Source organism: Accipiter gentilis, chromosome 6 (genome assembly GCF_929443795.1).
Source record: "Accipiter gentilis chromosome 6, bAccGen1.1, whole genome shotgun sequence".
Taxonomy (NCBI): domain Eukaryota; kingdom Metazoa; phylum Chordata; class Aves; order Accipitriformes; family Accipitridae; genus Astur; species Astur gentilis.
This window is the reverse complement of record NC_064885.1, coordinates 25,134,418-25,155,626: the sequence shown is the minus strand read 5'-3', so window position 1 is coordinate 25,155,626 and position 21,209 is coordinate 25,134,418. Positions and strand designations below refer to the sequence as shown.

At 40.6% G+C, this 21,209-nt stretch overlaps 1 protein-coding gene across 7 annotated transcripts in view; it reads right to left on the bottom strand.

Moving 5' to 3' along the window:
• Positions 1–21,209, bottom strand: part of NYAP2 (neuronal tyrosine-phosphorylated phosphoinositide-3-kinase adaptor 2) — a 148,994-nt gene that overhangs the window by 38,954 nt on the left and 88,831 nt on the right. For all 7 annotated transcript variants that reach the window (XM_049802829.1, XM_049802830.1, XM_049802831.1 and 4 more), the window contains one exon: positions 18,846–19,940. In XM_049802829.1, coding sequence (XP_049658786.1) covers positions 18,846–19,940 — 1,095 coding nt within the window. The remainder of the gene's footprint in view (positions 1–18,845; positions 19,941–21,209) is intronic.

The window sequence follows — 21,209 nt, the reverse complement described above, 5'->3', positions numbered from 1 at the left end:
CAGTCTTGGAATTCACACTGGATAGAGATGGCAATCTTCCCTTGAGCCCTATCTCAAAATCTTTTTGTGGCTGCAAGGGACATTACAAGATTTGCAAGAGCCAAGCAAAGGGAGAACACCAGGAGCCATTCGCAGGCAGAAGATGACAACAGCTCCCCACGGGACCTATGCGGAACAAGAGTGGCCTGGCTGTGCGGGACTGCCAGAGATGCAACAACAAAATTTGTCTCAGCAGCCACTTCCTCTCCTAATTATCCCCAAGGCCAGGAACTGGGACTATCCAAATGGAATTGCCACTCAGATGATACGGTCCCAGAAAAAGAACCACATTCAAACCACTTTAACCTGTCTGTGGCTCAAAACCCCACACGCTTGCTACTGCCAACAGAGGAAGATGCAATTTTAGATACTTGCATGGTATGGTAGAGACCCCACCTATGCACAACAGTAACAAAATACCATATTGTTTTGAGTTCTCTGACATTCCAGTCTGAGGAGCAACAACACAGTCAGCCTGAAGTTTCCTCAATGAAATGTCATTTAGGAAATACACAAAAATATTTAACTGGATATGCAATGCAATATGTAATCATTAGTGTAATTCATAAATTACTATCAATTAATAGTAAAAATTAATGTTAACACATAACACACCATAACCTTCAAAAGTTTTTTTTAAATTACTCATAGTAGTAACACTCCATGAGAAAACGATAAAACTGCCCCAGTTTAGCAAGTCTCGTAAATAGGATTCAGTGACATTTTATGTGACAAAGACCTTCAAAAATCAAACCTCTTCCTTGAACTTTTAGGTCACTTACCTACTTTAATGTATGCAAAAAAGGCACTATAATGAAAATCCAAACTGTTTGTTTTTCCTAGTTGGTAACCCCAGCAGGGTACAAGGTTGAATAACAGTCTGTATCAATATAACACGACATCTGCCTTTCAGGGACCTTTGCTATGAAATGTCTATAACACAGCTCTGTCTGTGACTGCATAGAGAGACTTGCCAATCCAAGACCCATGCAAAGAGCTGCAGAGCCCAAATAATAACTAGATTTGAACTATTTCAGTTATCAACAAAAAAGCTCTTGTATTTTTTCTGAGCATTGATCTGTTAAAAATAACACTGTACTTTTTCACATAACAGATACATGCAATCCTATCTGAATTTTTTCTTTACACCAATAACATTCACTTCTTTAAGATACTACTTATCTGGGAAAAGGAAAGATATGAACAAAGTTTCAAAATTCTTTGGAAGCGCACACAATCCTCTTTCCCACCAATACACGATGCTGTCTAGATTGCAGCTCTTCCTTTCCAGCAAGACAGAGAGAGTGCCAAAAGAATAGAAAACACTTTTAAAAAGTCAGAATCTGGCCAGCAAGTGCCCCACAGCTTAATGCATCATTCAATATATTTAATTTACTATGTCATTCATCTGGAAATGCTGTGATTACCTTAGTGAAAACCTTCTCTGTGTGTGCCTCATTGACACTACTTGAACACCACCCCTTGAAATTTCACATGCTCATGCAGTCAGCCCTTAGTTGCAGTGGAAACACTCTGGTTGAGTGTGGAGCTAAGGATTTACCCACTTCAGTTTACTTAACAGAGAAGCATTTGTACTTGTTGCCTGATAAAAATGATTTGTGCGTTCTTAGTTTTATTATCAGCTGAATCAAAGCACAGCAGTTCTCTGCAACCAGCTGGAAACTATGGAAATATTCAGACTAAATAAAGATTTGGCTTATAGTCTACTTCTTTATAAGGTGTAGAAAATCAGTTTTCAGCTGGCTGTCTAGACTTCATAAATTTACATTCCACTACCCTTTCTTGGGGATTTTCAGTTCTCAGTTTATCTGAAAAGTAATATGTCCTAAAAATGAAAAGCAGATTGAATCAGATTATAATGTCATGCAACCCATCGCAGAGTCTAAGTCATTATTATTTGGTGATCACTATCAGTAACATTGATACACAGTCAGAAAAACAACATGTCAGTGTTTTATATAGTTTTCTGTAATATTAGTTTCCTGCTCACTTGTGAATACATAAAAAATGAAGAAAAAAAATGAATGCCCAACTTTTGCTCAGATATTTTGGTGAGGATTTTAGAATAATTTCAGCTTCCTTCATAAATGTCAATGAGAATCATTCAATTCAAAAAAATCACTGTGCTAGGTCTTGCTTGACTGAAAGAGTACCTCAGTTCTAATGTGCCCATGATAGCTCCAGAAATGCAGAATGCTCCCCTCCCAGGTCATGGTGCATTACTGGGACCTTTTCTTGACTGTCCCAGTCACTTGGATGTTTTATACTGTCAACTACTCCCTGCTGATGCAGCTCCATGGAGCAAGCTCAGTGGCACAAATTACTGTATCTCAGAAAAGCACGTTCATTGCTCCATGTTTTCGCTCCTGCAGTCAGTCACGCAGCATTGGCAGAAATCATAGCTGCTGGCTATGGTTACCTATGAGGTGGTGACCTTATCATCAACTGAAAATCAAACCAGTATATTTTAAACAGGGTAACCCTTTATAAAAGCTACAGCAGGATTTAAATGGCCACTTTATCCACATTGATCCCATGCTGAAAACATGAACTCTAAGCAGTCATATATATATTCTGCTGAAAAGTAACAGTAGCTGCTGCACAGCTGGGGTTTTTTTATTTTTTTATTTGAGAAGTGCAGAAACACAGATGGGATCTAAGTTGCCTCATGCTGTTAAAAACGTTAATTTGGAGTTACGAGATACTGAAGCTCAGTGTTATGCTGGGAGCTCACTCAATCACATGATGGCCACAGGCAGATCTTTTCACAGTCAAGTGCTGTATTCTGAAAGCTGAAATTATTATGGAAAGCATCTTTATTGTTCAATAATTCGTAAGGTAAAATAGTACATAAAAATGTAAATTTCAAGAAATAATTCACTGCTTTAAATATTTATGGATACAGTTGGTTGAACTGTCATAAAGGCGTTCAAATGTTTCAAGCACTTCCAGGTGTCATTGTATTTCAATATTCAAAGATATGCATTTTTCTTATTTATTCACCTGAACCTCAGGCTTATCCATTTCAAGAATAAGATGGTGGCTAAAATCTCTTAGAGAGAACGTATTTTACAAATAATTGACATGTACAAACTGCACACTAGGCAAGGCTGACACGTGAGCTGTGGTACTGAAAAACTCATAAATGCTAAAGAAAGTGAGAAACAAACTGAGTTAGTCAGCTGTAACTTGGACCAAAGCAAACTGAAAAATACAGCTATGGAAAACATCTTACCTGAAAAGCTATCACTCAAATGAATATATAGTCTGTGGCTGATCTGCCACCCTGCTCTTAAGCACAAATTAATTTCAGGTCCTGGTGGCTTCTTAGTGTAATGCTAAGTGATAAACAGCAGAACCTTTATTACAGCTTGGGGTTTTGGGGGGAAGAAAGAAAAGCAATTGTCTTAAGGAACTTAAAATGAGGGTTGCTCTCTGCCATCTCTCTCAGGTGTGAGTTGAAATGTATAAACTAATCATGCACGCATTATTCATTTACTCTTTTTTCTTTTATTCTGTGTATTTGTTATAAACCTAAATAAATAATACATCACTCTAGGCAGAACTCGCATACTGTGGGAAGCAAACGGTACTTTTCACAGGGTCTAAGATTCAGCATATGCATGCAGATGTAAAGTAAGTCATTTGGATGGGGTTTAGATGTGAATGAGAACTCCCGATCGCTTCCAGCCCCGACATGTTGGACCTCACCTCGCATGGCCGCAAGGCGGCCATAGACCTGGCCAAGGGAGCAGGAGCGCAGAGCATCCCCAAGGGCACACCTGGCCATCAGGAGGGGTGGAGACGCTGGATTAGACTGCAGCCAGCACATGTGTGTGATGATCAGAGCTACCAGAGACATGTCCCAGGCTTCGGTTTCTACCCTCATACCTGGGGCAGAGCTGCTGAACTGGCAGCAGCCCTGCTCAGTGAGCCATGTCTAACCCAGGGTCCTGACCAGGGGAAAGGCCAGGCACAGCTCCACCAGTGGCCCACGTAACACTGCCAGCATGACAGCAGCATGTGCCCATCCGCTACACGCTGACCACTTCCACAGACGTCGGATGGAGAGCAATACTAAGCCTCTGAGGGAATCTCACAGTTTCTGCACACCAGGGATTTTTATTTACCTATATTACACATTTAAAAATTAGAGCTGCCTTTTAGTGGCTTTCTTGATGTGTGGTGGTTTGTCTGATCTGCACAGCTGTAAATTTATCCCAACCTCTCCCAAAGCAAACTAATAGGCTATTAATACCACATGCAGGAAACATGGATAATGCTCAGTGCTTAAGCCATTTTTCTGAAAAAATAGCAGTATATTATACTGTCAGTGAAAGCCATTTCCTCATCTTTATTAACTATGGTGGTTTGTCTATTCTGACTTCATCTGCTTGCTAATTAAGCAGAAGTTTGCTTTGCATATCAATTTTTAATACTCCTTTTTTACAGTTAAGTGAGAGTTGCAGCAGCCAGCATGTTCAATTAAAAGCAGCTCTGACCTAGTTCCATGCAAAATCAATAGAAAGCCTGAAAGACTCTCACAAACCATCTAACATTTAAGGAGACATGGTTGAAATACTTCTCAGTGCTCACTAAGCACATGTTTCTGTGAGCAGTGCAGGGTTTGTTTTGTTTTGTTTTGTTTTATACGGTGAAATCCAGTGGAGATCACATCTGCCTGCTACAGACCTGCAAAGATAAGCCCTGCCTGCTACAGACAGCAAAGGGAGGGGAAAGAGGGATTGCTTAAAAAATGCATGTGGTTGATTTTCTGTGGCTATCCCAAAGCTGCTAAGTGGGCAATCCTGGCTAGGAAAACAAGATAGGAAAAGAAAAAAGCCCGCACTGCAATTAGCTGAAGACTAACAAAAGAAGGGATAGATTTATACCAAAAGATCGTCTAAAGCTTTAGAATAAAAATATTTGATGAAAGTTATGAGAATTACAAACTGGCTGAAAAAAAATAAAATAGGATAGGATTCCTTCATTTTCAGTAAACTTCAGCTGGCATTATCAGTCACTTAAAAGATGAAGTTTTAAAAAATCTGCATGGTAAGACATACATTTAACATTGTTTGATGTCCTAGAGTAAGAAGAAAAATCCTCTTGTATGTTGATGATTGATTGAAATACAGAAAACCTGTTTTTACTCTTACACAAGGAGAGCCATTTGATCCAAGATGATTCTATTTTGGTATATATTACAGTAGTGATGACAAAATAATACGTCCTGTTTCAAAGAGGGCCATCCTTATTTCTTAATGATTTCTTCCAATACTGCACTTGATCTTTCAAGTGTGCCTATCCTGCTGCAGATCACCTTACAGCCTGATCCTTTGACTGAAAAAGCCACATCTTGAAGATATGCATTGTACAGATGTATTAACAAAGCAAATAAAAAGCAATGTCCTGGGACTCTTACCATTATATGAAACAGCATTCTTGGAAAGGATGTTCTTTTGGCACTTTATTAACAGGTTTGCTATTTACCTCAGATCAGTCACAATTTCGTAATTAAGCAGAACACTTTATTCTCTGATATTCACTGCATATTATTTTATTTTCTTTTCAGAGCTGGCAATGTTGGGAATTGGTGACTTGCACTTAGGAGAACCTCAACAGAAGCCTCTGTGTTCCCCAGTGCCTTCCTGGGCTAAAACCTGAGTGCAGCAAGTCAAAGGGGATTCTGCCATTGACTTCAACAGAGCAAGGGGTTTCCCTCCAGCACTTTGGGCCTAGCCAGCTACGCTGATTCATATGGATGTATAGCATAATTGAGACTGATGAGCTGCAAACATTTCTCTTACATAGTTTGTGCACACAGATCTCCTGCTGATAATCCAGGCAGACCTTTCAGTCAAACAACTAAATGTGTGCACATAAATTTCATAGCTGTAGATGGGTATGTGCATGGTCTATGTCCATTTGCAGCAAATAGGATTTAAGTAGGAGAAGGAGGAAGATTACTCGTTTGAAAAGTCTGAATGTGGCTGTCTTGTGAAACTTTCTTCTCTCCCCTGCCTTCCTCTGTTGGTATTACTGACACTAGCCTTAGACTACTTAGTGACACACATAGGCAACACAAGCATATAGTGCCATCCCCACCCTAAACTCAACACTGATCAAAGAAAACATTCTTAGATGAAAGACTCAATTAAGCTGTGGAAATCAGTGACTGTAAAATGTTGCCCAACTATTACTAGCGTTCGATTTGAAGATGGTGCCTGCTCTTAATTGCTTTCCTTCCCAACCCTGTTCATTTCACTGCATGTTTATTCTGTTATTCAGGTTCTTAAATATACAGCCTTTACGTTTGGATGAGGAAACGATGGTTTAATGGGCACTGCACATGTCCTAGCACAGTATGGCAAGAAATCAGAAGGCAAGGTTGAGCCAAAAAAAGCTAAAATATACAGACACTTTTAAAAAAATGTTTTTATAGAAAGTTCATGACTGTCAGTTTCAAAGCTTCACTTCAAAAATATCAATCTTTCATAGAAGTGCTGACTATATTAAACTTGTCAACATTTTTTGGTCAAGTTTTCTGCTGAAAAACAGCCTTTGAACTATATCAGCAGTTTGAATGCAGGGTTCTTCCATTGTTTGACCACTTTCATTTCTTCTGAAGTGTATGACTTCATCCAGATTCAGTAGTAGATAAGAATCTGTTGTTAGTCAGAAAAATGCAGAGATAGTAATGGATACTGGTTGTGAAAACTGCGGACAGAAACCCTCACTCTTGTATTTTCAAATTAAAAAATGTCAATTAGAAAGTTGGAGTGAAAATAAATTCTTTCCTGGCTATTTTGTCTGCATTTTAACTACTTCTATGAAAAACATTTACATTAATGCCTTTCTCTTTATTGAATACATTAATGCCTTTCTCTTTATTGACTACATTAATGAATGAGAAAATTTGCCTTTCATTGTTAGAACAAGTCTCCCATTTGTACCTCTCCTTCTACCACAATACGTTACCAGTAAAAGGGAATCCTGATGTTGCCTTAACATTGGCCCTGCCTGAATTTAGCTCTCAGTTTTACAAAGCCAGGCACAAGCATACAGGCTTTTCTATGCAGCCTCTGTGCCAAGCCTAGCTGGGTCAGGGTCCCAGGCACTCTTTGCTCTGCAAGTTAACGCTCAAGGTTTCTCCCGATTACAGAATGAAACCCATATGTCATTCTGTCTTTCTATGCCTTTTAATAGAATCAATCATTTTAAGCCCTCCTTGCTTTCTAATTAGAGGTTTCATTGTGTGAACTAGTTCTACTCTTGCTAGCTCAGCAACTATTAAGCCATAACAGCACGGACTTCAGATCCTGAGGAAATAAGTAGAATTGCAGATGGCCTTATACAGCTCCGGCCCATGCCTGTGCTTGTAAGATGTTACTATTGTTGCTTTCAGAAGTGCACAGAACAGCTAGTGTGGCTGGCACAAGTGTCTCTGTATGTGTTACAGCGCATATAAATTAAATATAAATTATGCAAACATTGCCTGAGCAGTAAAGTAGCTACAGATTTCCTGGAAGAAGGTACTTTTGGAGTTATGAATTTAAGTCACCCACAAAAGTCTCCAGCAAAATTAAACACACAGCTTCTCTTTTTCAGATGAGTAGTTACAAGAGCAATAGTTCTCCTTATCCATTCTTAAATGCCAGATAAAATGCTAATTGCATGTTACTGTTTTAACAAAAAAATAATTATTAGGGATGGATAATTCTGTTCAAAGGAGTAAAAGTAACTGGAACCTTCATAACAAACCAAAGGTAAATGAACCTAATTTTTTAATATGCATCATTATCCTGACAATTATTTCCTCGATGTTCCTGTACTTCTCACCTTATCTATACCTAGCATGTTTGTACATCCCTACAGTTCCATGGTTCAATATTTGAATCAATGTTACGTGTATAACCCAAATAAAGCTATTTCTAACTCAGAGGGTTGTGGTGAATGGGGTGAAATCCAGTTGGCGGCGGGTCACAAGTGGTGTTCCCCAGGGCTGATGTTGGACCCAGTTCTGTTTAATACCTTTATCAATGATTTATATGAGGGGATTGAGTGCACCCTCAGCAAGTTGCAGACGACACCAAATTGGGAGGCAGGGTCGATCTGCTCGAGGGTAGGGAGGCTCTACAGAGAGATCTGGACAGGCTGGATCGATGGGCCAAGGCCAACTGTATGAAGTTCAACAAGGCCAAGTGCTGGGTCCTGCACTTTGGTCACAGCAACCCCATGCAGCGCTACAGGCTTGGGGAAGAGTGGCTGGAAAGCTGCTCAGCAGAGAAAAACCTGGGGGTGCTGGTTGACAGCCAGCTGAATATGAGCCAGCAGTGTGCCCAGGTGGCCAAGAAGGCCAACGGCATCCTGGCCTGTATCAGAAATAGTGTGGCCAGCAGCAGCAGGGAGGTGATTCTTCCCCTGTACTCGGCACTGGTGAGGTTGCGCCTTGAGCACTGTGTTCAGTTTTGGGCCCCTCACTACAGGAAAGACATGGAAGTGCTGGAGCGTGTCCAGAGAAGGGCAACAAAGCTGGTGAGGGGCCTGGAGCACAAGTCTTATGAGGAGCGGCTGAGGGAGCTGGGGCTGTTTAGTCTGGAGAAGAGGAGGCTGAGGGGAGACCTTATCGCTCTCTACAACTACCTCAAGGGGAGTTGTAGTGAGGTGGGTGCTGGTCTCTTCTGTCGGGTGGCTGGAGATAGGACAAGAGAAAATGTCCTCAAGCTGAGGCAAGGGAGATTTAGGTTGGATATTAGGAAAAAAAATTTTACTGAGAGGGTTGTCAAACATTGGTATGGGCTGCCTAGGGAAGTGGTTGAGTCACCATCCCTGGAGGTATTCAAAAAGCGAAGTGGACGGGATACTTCAGGACATGGTTTAGTGGGCATGGTTGATGGTTGGACTCAATGATCTTGAAGGTCTTTTCCAACCTAAATATTCTATGATTCTATGATTTCTCTTGTTACTGATAGACCCCTGGAAGGTCCAGAGAAAACTTAAGGAGAAGCATATCCACCTTTTCTCAGTTAAGAGTCTAAAACATTTTATGAGAATATTATGGGTAGATTAGATAATACACTGAGATAAATGTGTAGCATATCATGCAGTCATCCACTAATTTTCTCAGTCTTTGTATTACTCCCTGCTACATTCTGGATACCTAAGTGCATTGGTTTGCAGAGTGGTTTTGCAAGGAACAGCAGCCTAAGACAAGGAGAGGACCCCTCTTGCCATAATTTATAATGGGATCCCCTGAAGGATATCTTATCTCATACTTCAAGGACCTTTGGATTGGGCCTCTAAAGACGGGGTTTAAGAATTGAACTCGGTCTGACAGGAATCAAATCAGACAGGCCAGAAAAAGTATGGTTTTTAAAAATGGATAGATAAACCATTTAGCCCAAGAAATTGTCAGGCTTTGTTACACAGATCGATAAGGTAAAGGCATTTTATGAAAAATCAAGAGGAGAAATAGTAGTCAGAGGTATGGGATGATTTTAGAACTGAGGGAAGAAACGTTGTTCTCTCTTTTATTCCCCCCAAAGTTCCCACCATCTTGTCTTAAAATTGCATAGCTTCTACAGCTAGAGCTGTGCCACTGTAAATACACATAATGCATTTAATTAAAGTCCATCTCTTGTAAAGATGCAATGACAGCAGCTCAAGAGATCATGAAACCAGGTTTCAGATCATAAGCTGGCATGCAAAAGACTTTCATTTAACAATGATCTCGAGCAGCTCCTCTGGCTATGTGACTCTGGCTATGTAGATATTCCAGTTTCTGGAAAAAAAGCAGATTTTTGTTTGCAAAACTGTTTTTTTTGCTCACAATAAATTTTGGGGGAACTGTTACGTTCTGCTTTCTTTGAAATTTGCACAGTATTTCACCTTCCTAATGCTCACAGTCCTTGGCTTGGTGGTGGTGGTATGCTCTGGGGGACTTCAGTTATTTTTCCTAAACGACACTGTGAACTCCTTCCTTATGAGTTGGTTTAGGCAAACAGACTTAAGTGCTATCTCTCCATACCTACCTATGGAACATGTCAAATCTGGTTCAACATGCTTTATGAACATCATGCTTCTTAAAAACAAACACAATAAATGTAGGCCTTCCTACTAACAGTCTCTAGTTTTAGTTTTAGGATTTAACAAACAAAAATGTATCTGAATCCTAATGCAAAGAAAATCTGATTCTTAAATTAGAAAAAATGCAATTTGGGGTCCAGTGCTTGGTTATAAAGACAAGTTCTGAAAGATCTAGCAGCTGCCTTGAAAAAGGAGCCCTGTACTGCCAACACCAAAAGCAGGAGCACCAGCTGGTCCCGCCCTGAAAGTCATTGCTTCGTCCAGCCAGCCAAGCCGACCCACCAGAAGATGCACTACAGTCCCCAGCCACTGGTTTGATCTACACTCTCATGAACTTGCTTTCTCCCTTTCATAAAGTTAACATGCACAGGCATCTTTTTCACATCTGAACTGCAATTTCTGCTTAAAACTGCTCACTCTCCAATTGCTGCAACACGATACGATTTTAGTAAGATACTCTACAGAAGTCTATGTCCTTACAGCTATAAACCAAAGCTGACACCAGACGTTTCCTCCAGCAAGAGGCTCCATACTATTTTCAAATAAATTATCTCCAACTGACACCAGGTTGGAGGTAATCAGACAATCCCCTAACAGCTCTATTAGGGTATAAAGTTCAAACATGACTATGTTCAATACAACCATTCACTGTTCTAGCAAAGAGAAGTAAAGCATGGCTCCCTATCAAATCCAGAAGCCCTAGGTAGGAGGACAGTGATGAGAGCACGGGGCTGGGACAGCCACCCAGGCTGGGTGCCACAGCTGCCGCCCTCTCAAACCTCTGGCACTGCCAGCCTGGCCGGCTTCATTCAATGCGGCTGCGCCAACTTCCTGAGTAGAGGCTATGTAAATAAAACTGCACCATTCCTTTAAATCAAAGTAGTTCGATTCCTATCCTTTTTTTTTTTTCCTTAGCTCTTTCACAAAAGGAGGACCCCGTAACACCCTAAAAAACACAGTAAGGAATTTTGAGAAATTGTATTTAGCAGTTTCATTGAAGGTAAAATATGCTTATGGAAAACATCACCAGATGAAGCATTTCTTACCATTATTACTAAGCACCCATACATTGGTCATAAATTGTGTGGTCCTGTTTGAAACAAAAAGACAATAAACTCTCTGATTCACTGTCCTGCTGTATGACTACACCATTTTGAATACAAGCTGTTCTAGTCACAAAGGACACATTTATTTTCTTGAAGCCAGAGACACAGATGGTGTAAACTGGAGTAGCTCTCCTGATTTCAAATAAGCAGCAGTGATTTATAAGTGCTGAGGATTTGGCCTAAAGGTCAAGATAATCCTCTGGCTTAAAAAGCTCTGTTAAGTGGTGGTGGTGGTGGTGGGAGGGGTGGGGGGGTGGTGGTGGGGAAATCAATGGCACTTAAAACTCAGAACCTATTATCATTATCCACGGCCTTAAGTGCAGCATGTGTTACTTTGCTTATTCACGACACAGTGCAGCAGGTGCCAGTAAGTGAATTTAAGGCATTTTTTCCCCTTCATTTTTAACAACTCACATCTTTCTGTACATTAAACCTAAAGAGAAAATGTCTTTTTCAGTCCTTTACATGAAACCGCCTTTACTTGAAATCTAACAAAAAGAGAATAGCTTTATCTCTATTAATTTTTCTTTTTTAGCCCACTACAAGTTAATTTCTTCTTCATAAAAAGGAAATGTCGATTAAATTGCTAACCAGAAAGTCTATCATGCAGTCAAGTAATATAAACAGAAGGAATAAATAAATCCGTATACATCAATCAGAAACAGCAGCTGTTTCCAGAAAAACCTGAGCAATTATTTATGAAATTATGTCTCCTTGAATGCTTCTGTATACTGTCACAATCCCAGGAGGACCTGATTTTCTGATGAGCCTAAATTGCTGAATTAGAAGAGGAGACAATGTCATGGTACCAATTAGCAAAACCATCGCATTATCATCTCAAAACGCGTGTTTTCTATTTTAATAACCGCATGTAACAAAGACATTCCTTCATCTTAAAAATGGAGGGGGCATCCCACCCATTAATGACCTGAACAACTAAATGCCCTTAAAATAGACATACTCCCTTTTGAGTGAAAGCAGCAAGACAACAAATGACGTAGCATGCATTTCAATCAAGGAATGGGTACCCACTGATTTATCCATTCAAAGTAAGTTCTCAAACCTGGTATTATTCTTGGCGCCAAGAAAGAACTGAATTCGTGGTATGCAACGCAAAACGGGGCAGCAATGGCATAGCTACAGCAGGGGATTAGCACCCAGGGACGTGCAAGTTGCCACTGAGCTGCTGTGCATCCTTTCACACATTTCTTCTTTGTACCTTTGCTTCTCAGCTCCCTCTTTCCCACTTAAGAGTAAACCTAAGTGAAACTGGTTTCCTGCCTTTCACGTGCTTAGCTGAATGACCTTACTGTCACATTATGATTTGTCTTTCCAATTATTTCCTGTGATTGTTAATTGGAGAACACATATCAGCTTCAACAAGTAAGAGCCTCCAGCTGGCCAGGCTAGCTGGTCTGGATCAAAATATTTAGTCTAGTGCTCACCTCTTTTTGCTAGGGGATCTAAGGATTACTGGTGAGGGACAACAGGTATGGCTGAAGCAGCACTCAAGACCATTCAACTGCAAAATGAATCTTGTTTTTTCCCAAAGCTTGGTTTCTGAAGGATGCTGACCACATCGGGTCATCCCCGTGTTCACACTTCAGTCATTTTCAGTTCTGTCTCACATCGCACACTCACCCCAACAGGCACGTCCCTTAGTGAAGGGCAGAGTTTGAGAGACCTAACTGACACCAGCAGACCAGACAGCTCATGACCTTTGTGCGTGTGGGTGTCCACAGCTCTTGCCCTGAATGTGCACTCACAAGCGAGCACTTGAAGAAAGTACTTCTGATGCTGCAAGTCCTTAGCTTGCTTATATCTCAGTGGATAGTAATTGTCGGGCAAGGACAGAGCCCTCTTCAGGCTTTAACTAAATGCAGTTAACTGTGGTAAGACCGCATCCTTCCAGTGGTGAATGAGTGTCATTCTCTCCAAAGCTGGTGTTCTTTTACCCTCTATTCTTTTTCCTCTGGCACTTCCCCCTGCTCCCTCCACTAAGCCTTTTCTTTCAGATCTATTTTCAGGACTGTCAAATGAGACATGACTGCTGTGATCACCTCATCTAATTTCATACATACCATGGGTCATCAGACTAGAAAAGCTAACTTCTAGTGAAACAGCTGCTTCACCTGTGGCGGAGAAGCCAATACACCTCTGGCTCAAAAGTTCGGGAGTAACTTCAGTTATGCAGTATTATTTCCGTACAGCTGTAGTTATCTCATTAGACTGAACATAGCATTCATACTGCATGCAATCAATTGCTACAATGCAGAAAAGGGCTGGAGAATTAGGCTGACATCCCTTTATAGAAAACTACCAAAAATATATTAACCTAGATGTTAGAAATGAAGTAGGCTTCCAAATTTCAGTCTCTGATACTGATTCTCAGCTATGCAGTTGTTGAGCAATGGTATGTAGTGGAGCAGCTATAATACTTTTCGTGGCCAGCCTAGTCCTGCAGGTAAGCTCTTCTTCAGAATACCAGAGGCTGAGGATGTATCCAAATGAGAGGGTATGCACAGTTCAATGGTATACCAAGTTCACCCTCCTTAGGCAAGCATTTTTGATCCTAACTCCATTAGAAATACATACGCTGAAATCCTACCCTGTCTATAGCTCTCATCCTGCGTTCAATGCGGAGGTGGGGGTTAAACAACAAGACCCATGTGGGGTGAATTTTCACTTGACTCATTTCCCAAATTCTCTTTTCCAATGTACTGTTCTATCTAACAGGGAACCCAAAGCTGCTTTCTAGCTCCCTGGAAGGCACCAACATAAAAAAAACCAAAACCAAAACCAAACCAAAACCAAAACCGGTAAAAATTTCCATTCTAACCACGATTTCTTTGTGGGAGGGTCTCAGCTGTCTGAAATCAGCATGAGTTCCTTTTTAACAAGTTGAGCCACTTCTGCTCTTCTGCACCCATCCCCTTCCCTATTTGATAGCTTATAATACAATGACTTAGATTCCTAATGCGGTGGACACCAGCCAGGAGCAGGAAATGTTAATAATTACCCCAATTTTCAATCACTTTAACTGAATTTTCAAAGTAGCATGTTCACAAATTTCCTCCCTATATGTGACTAGAAGGTGAAGAGTGAAACTCTCTGTAGGCAAAAGCCAAACCAGCTACTAAGCCCTGCAGAGCAGCTACAGAAAAGAGCAATGAGCTGCTGTGCATTGCGTGTCCTGATCTCACACCTCATGCACAGAGTCGGGGCATACAGCAGACGCAACTGTTATCTTGTGCAGTTCATTAGGATGAATATTTGCAATACTTTCTCAAAACAGGTGCGAAGTTCCCAGGAGATTATAAGGAAACTGAAGCCTTAACAAATGGAAACAACCAATACACAAACAGAAAGGACTGGTCCTGGCAAGGGTTTACAGGACAATTTCTCTGAGAAAAAATGCCTTGAAGTGAGTACAGTTCAGATGCACACTAGCAGCTTCTCTGGTTTGCTTTTTAGGATGTGGGTATGCCTATAGGCACATGACTTCAGTTCTATATTTTCACAGAGTATAGTATGTTTCTATGGTGCAGAAAGACAGAGGCAGCAAAGATAGCTCCAGAAAATCTGAAGACCATTCCCTTCCTCTCTCCCTCCATAATTCTCTCTTTACCGAAGGACACAGTAACACAGACACTCAATGCATGTGCTAAAAGCAAAGGGAATGTGTCATTCAACACAGCTAGATTGAGTGGTCATACTTAAACACCTTCCAACTGGATTAGAAAAGGACACACTGCAGCAGCCCAAGGACACTAGGCAGTGTTGGTACCCTTTAAATAGTTTCCCCCTAACCTCTGAGGACTGATGTTATACTTCACAGGGGTCTGCCAACTGTTAGGGCACACTACCATGTTATCCCCCACAAAAGCAGAAAGGGTTAAAGAACAGTCAATGACAATTAATAATACCTATCTTTTCCACTCTTTCACATTTTTCATGCTCTACATCTTTCTTCAGTTTTCCATAGGGGTTCTCTCCATCTTTCTGCCTTTCTTTGTGATTATCTTCCACCATTTTTTTCATTTCTGATTTGGCTTTTCTTTATTCTTTTCTCCCCACCTTCATAATTGTGCTGTAATGCATATTTAAGATGCTAACAGCACACAAGAGGATTTTTAGAAGAACACAGCACAATAAGTGAGCTGCTTATAAAATCCAGATACGCACATCACAGCTGCAGCCGGTGGATGCTGAGTGCATTCAGCAACATGTCTGCGGCTTCAACCGAAGCTCACATCCTCAGGAACATGGCCCTGAGGTTACAGTCTCCTTAGTATCACTGATTTATCCTACTAATGCAATTCCAGTGAACTCTACAAAAATAAAATGGAGGGGGATAAAAAAAGGAAAAATGGCAGAAGAGTAAAGAAAATAAAACAGAAAGGCTACAAGGGCAGCTTTGCTTGTATATTAAAGGTGTTGACTGAAAGTAAGGTTTGTGCAGTCCTTCTCAAAAAGAAACCCACTCAAAAATGCCAGATTTCCACAAAGTCAGTTGCAGTAATAACAATAAAGATGAGAGAGAATTTTCTCTATAACTGCTGCAATATTTTCCAAATACACTCAGCTGAATATAAAATCTAGTATTGTGCTTTTTTTTTGCCTAGCATATGGCAGTGAGAGCTTCAGACAAGTCACAGAGGGCTGAGTCTGGGAGGATTCAATGAGAAAGTTGCTTGAGATGCGCTCAGAATAATTTTATATTTTAGAAGCAAATATTCTTAGCTTCCTAGCATGATTTTGTAAGAGTAGTATAACTTCTTTTTTGTGTGTGTTTATTATCCTCTAGATTCTGGAAATCTTTCTGCATGCTGACAGCAAATTACACTGAAGGGACAACTATAAAACCATGGCAGTCCCAGTTAGTCCTATGCCATGCATTTGTTCTCCCATAGGTTTAACAGCAACAAAAAAATATCTAGAACTGTATGAGTGCCTTAGGCTTCCAGTGTGATTTTCAGGAGCAAGATTTCTTTAAGAGATCATATGTTTAGTCCAGTCCACACTATCTATCACTATGTATAATGACATCATGTAAATGTGACAGTCTGGTCAGATTCTACGTTCAAATCCCACAATTTAGATTCTTTATGGTGGATCATTTTAATTTGGAATTGCAAGACACAAAAATGCTAGACCTGTATGTGTTCCTCTGTAATATCTGAGCACAAACCTGGTTCTTGCCCAGTGTAGTAATCCTACAGGATTAAGTCATACTGTAAATACCAGACAAATTACAATCGGATTAGATGGGCAGTCTGTTCATTTACTCAACACAGCTGCACTCCAGAGTCTTTTCACCACTGGTATCTATTTATAACATGAATATTTTGTCCTTAAAGTAGATGAACACAGTTTCTATTTTGTATCTCTCTTGTCTCGCATTTGTGACTAATAAGGAGCACATTCCTACTACCTAAGGAGCAAGCAGAATGCTCCTTGAGAGGCCAAGAAGTAAGCTATTCTTGGTACAGATCTGCAGGGCAAGATTTAATTTTATCAGTGAAAAGTCCCTTCAAAGGTCTGCATTCAATTTCAGTCAAGTGGAATATAGAGAATAGCTTTCTGCAGGTAGGTATGAGGCAGCAGCACAGATTTGTTGAAATTTCCCAGGACTTGCCACATTTGCTGCAGGAACTTCTATAGGTTCCAAACCTGGTACTTCTGTCTACATCAGTGAGCATAAAACCGTCCAATTTATGAAGCTCACCAGGTAGATCTGGTGCAGCATGGGGTTTGCAGAGGATTTCTGCTCACTTATGAATAAGAAGCATGCTTAATAATGTTCAATATTGTCTGCACTTTGCCAAAATCTCCCTACCACTTCACCGCAATTATTTATAAATGCCACATCATATCCCTCATAATTGTTCCCAATTACAAGAATCACCTTGCTTTTTAGGTACAAATTTGCTTCCATCCAACACACAAATACGGCATTATTGTATTTTTATTACTGTAATCACTTAGGAGAACCCTACTGAATTATGGAGCTAAGACTTTCACAAAACAGTATTTATGATTGCAGGCCACAAAAATATTAAAGCCAAATTAAGCAAACTGCTGCATCAACTTGTATTCTCAGTATCCTGCTAACTTCATTCTCACCTCCACCTTCTGATTTCAGAATCATTATTCCTGCTTTGCAAAGAGATAAATAAGAATAAAACTGCTGAGGTTGGGGCAGTGGAGTCCATGAATCAGGAGGAATGTTTTGTATGCCAACCTAAACCATTGCCACCAAGCTTCTCCATACTTACATGTTTGCATGTACTCACTCAGCTGCAGAGCTGCGAGGCAGGCAACCTCTGCGCGTGAAAACCCAGAGGGGTGTTCTTGTGAGCCCCCTGAGCGTGACCCAAAGTGATGTGACACACTGTGATGAGTAATGTAACAGAGCAGCACAAACACAACCAGAAAGGCAGCACAGAATTCATTTCTATTCTGTAGTGATATGGTAGCCTGGAAACCAGAACACCTTCCTTTATCAGGTATAAACCAGTGTAGCTTACCACATCGTATTAACATGTTACAGCTGCCAAACAGGTATAACATAGCACTTACACAAAGAGAAGATCAGCTGTTCTCCACAGAGAGCTCTTCCATTCCGGAGGTGTCAAGAATTCAAAGTCATAAACTGATTTTACTGAAGCTGTAGAGAAAGCGTACTGAGCCTGCTTTGCACTCTGACAAAAGGTGTTGTGGCTACCATCCGCTACAAGATGTTGTCTTTGGCACCACTGAACGGAACGTTTTTGATACAGAAATACTGGTGCCAGGTTCTGTTTTCACTCACACCTGTGGCTCCTGCCGATTTCATTAGGGGTTTCCATATTTCATTAGCTCAGAAATAGGTGTACATTGTGTAAACCTGAATGCATGTGGGACAACGATCTTATGATACAGCATATGAAAAGTCAATATTGGCTTAAGGTTTTCCTGCACAACTTCCTCCCATGCTTTTCTCTGTATGGGGGTAATGCGTTATAGGTCATGTTGCTTTTCAGGTCGATCCACAGTATGGCCTCCCAACCAGTCACACTAGCACAGCTGAAAGAGATACTCTGTGGCACAGTATGGAAGGAGGCAGTGGGAAGGAGAGGAATGGTTTAAGCTGCTACCTCTTGTTTCCATCATACACACCGTCATCACAGGCCAAGTTAAGAGTGATCAATGGATCTTTGGCAAAAAGAACTACTGTTTGGTTATCTTGCTACAAGCTGCTTGGTCAATTACTGTGTCTTAGCATCCACCAAGAATGGAAGGATGTGACATAGTGGGAAGATCCCAACACACATGTTGGGAACTGTGGAAAAGTTAATAAAAGCTGACTCCTTCTGCAAGACCAAGCCATGAATTGTACTTCTGTAGTGTAGTATGCATACTTAAAAATACAATATGAAGACTAAAGCAATTTTAACAACAATCACTTTTCTTCCTGTTACAATAAACTTATATAAGGAATTCAGACTTCTGAGGTATTTGATTTTTGCAAGCATTTGATTTAGTAAAATATAGTGAAAGATATAATTATACAAGGAAGAACAAGGAAAAATTACATCAAGAACTTACTTTCTGCAGGTTCCTTAGATCTTCTGCCACTGGAGGACTTCCTCAGGAGACTTCGTCCTGAGGTAAAGAGGCTGGTTAGTTCCTCCAGAGGACTGGTGGGTGTCCGAGAACGGGAACCACTCTGAGATGATGACCCGTAGGTGCTGACTGAGGCATTTACCATCTTTCCTCCTTCTTGCAACGTGTTTCTGGCTGTAGAATGAGGCACTGATGGAGAGCTTCTTGAGAGACTTCCTGAATGTACAGAGTCATAAGGTGGAGGTCTTTTGAGGCTTAAGGGGGTAAGAGACCTACCCATACTGACAGGAGAAGGTGAGGCAGAGTGACTTTTAGGATAACCATGTGGAGACTGTGTTCTGTATAAGGTAGATGGATGAGGAGGTGAGGAAGTGTGCCCAGGGGTGCTAGTTCCGTGAGATACTGTCTGGTCTTTCTCCAGTTTTTGATGGCCTGATGTGTGAGGTGGCAGTGAAGATGGAGAAGCTCCAGCTTGTTTGATGTAAGACACATTTTCTAAAACAGGAAGCTTTGTGACCTCTAGTGGAGTTAGAGGAGACTCGTCAGAATTCGGGGAACACTGCACTGGTGCTGGTGGGAACACCAGCAGTGGAGGTCTGTGAGAAAGCAGATTTGGAAATGGTGGGGGTATATCACAAAGCAAGCCCTTGGGAGTAGATGGCACTGAAGACTTGGTGAAATCTAGGTCAGGCACTGTGGGAGTAGCACACTGAGAAGAACAAGTGTGATGGTCATATTCACATTGACATTTTGATTCTTGGCCTACATCATCAAATATAGGGTATTTCATCTCCTCATAGACTGCTTCGCTTTGGTCATCCTCGTCTTTTTTGAAGTCTCTGAGAATATTGCCAACCATCTCAATATAAACAGGCTCTTCTTCCTCTGCGTCTGGGGCGGGACTGCTGACCTGCGATAAAGAGGCATCCCTAGTGAGTGTTGTCTTCATAGGGCCATGCTTTTTGATATACGTTTCATCAAAAGATGTGCTTAGCTGAGTGTTTGGATTTCGTTTCGGCTTAGGAGGTGGAATCTTCTTTGTGTATTCATCACTGTGAGGTCTTGGTTTGGCTGACACTGAAAACAGAACAAAATATGAATTCATCAGAAGTATGTAACACACTGTGTCAACCATAGGATCTCTGTTACAGTGTCATAATTCTGGAATGGATTTCCTGGGACCAGCCCATTTCTGGTTTTCTCTGGTATTACATCAGTAGAACACTATAAAAATAACAACCTATTCAAAACACTCCTAATCTTCCCCCAGAATGCTCTGACACTCCAGTATTAAGTAGCTGGTGAGCACTTCCCTTCCTCCAAGACATCTGTTCTCTCCCAAACTCTTTGGACAGGGGACTTTCCATTTTTAAATATTATGCTTTTCAAATATCACTGTGGGATTTTAAAGACCCAAAGAGTTGCCAAAGACATAAAACTAAGTATCCAAATGAACTCCTTATGGCTGCAAGAGAACAGTTAAGATCCTGGACATTCATACTGGAATGACAGTGATGTCTTGATTCATCACTGTGTGCAGAGTTACCTTTTTATTTATAGTAACTTCTTGCATAAAGCACAACAATTCTCTCAGCATTGATTAAGAAAGAAAACACTCACATACAAATACTGTAAAATTTGCTGTTGGCATAATCCTAATTGTTTATCTGGACTCTCTCCTATGAATTAACATGACTTCAGTGAAGTCAATGGAGAACAAAGTATCTCACAGATTCAGATCCTTCCCAAACAATAGACTATTTTGTCTTTGAAGTTATAAATCAAAACATTATGATAAAATTCATTTGAAATGAGAGGCTAAGGGTTTCTTAGTTATTATTCTTTATGAATTAAACAATAAAGAAACTCATGGAAATTGCATTTTGTTCACTGTGCATAAATAGTTAATAAAACATCTCCTTAAATGTTGGAGCTAATAAAACACCTCATTATATGTTTGCATGAAGCCAGGTTTTATCCTAAGCAGACTCAACAAACTTATTCAGAAACAAAATTTACCACATATGCTAAACCTAATTTATATTCCTATAGGGTAAATAGTTCTTGCATTGAAAGCCTTGACACCTCATTAGTGAGTTTCCCAATTTAGAAGAAAACCTGAACTACAGGCCAGTGTAGAATGGCAGCTTTCCTGTCACCAAACTTTGCTGCTCCTTGCAATTCACCGCTAAAGATCTGCCACTCTAAACTCAGTGCTCAGAAATTTCCAGACATCTTCTGCTGACCCATCAGAAAACAGCCAGCAAATTTCTAATGTTAAACCAAGCAGGCAGTGCTCATGGAGTTAAAAACCGTCTTTCAGAAACAGCCTCAAATGTATTACTA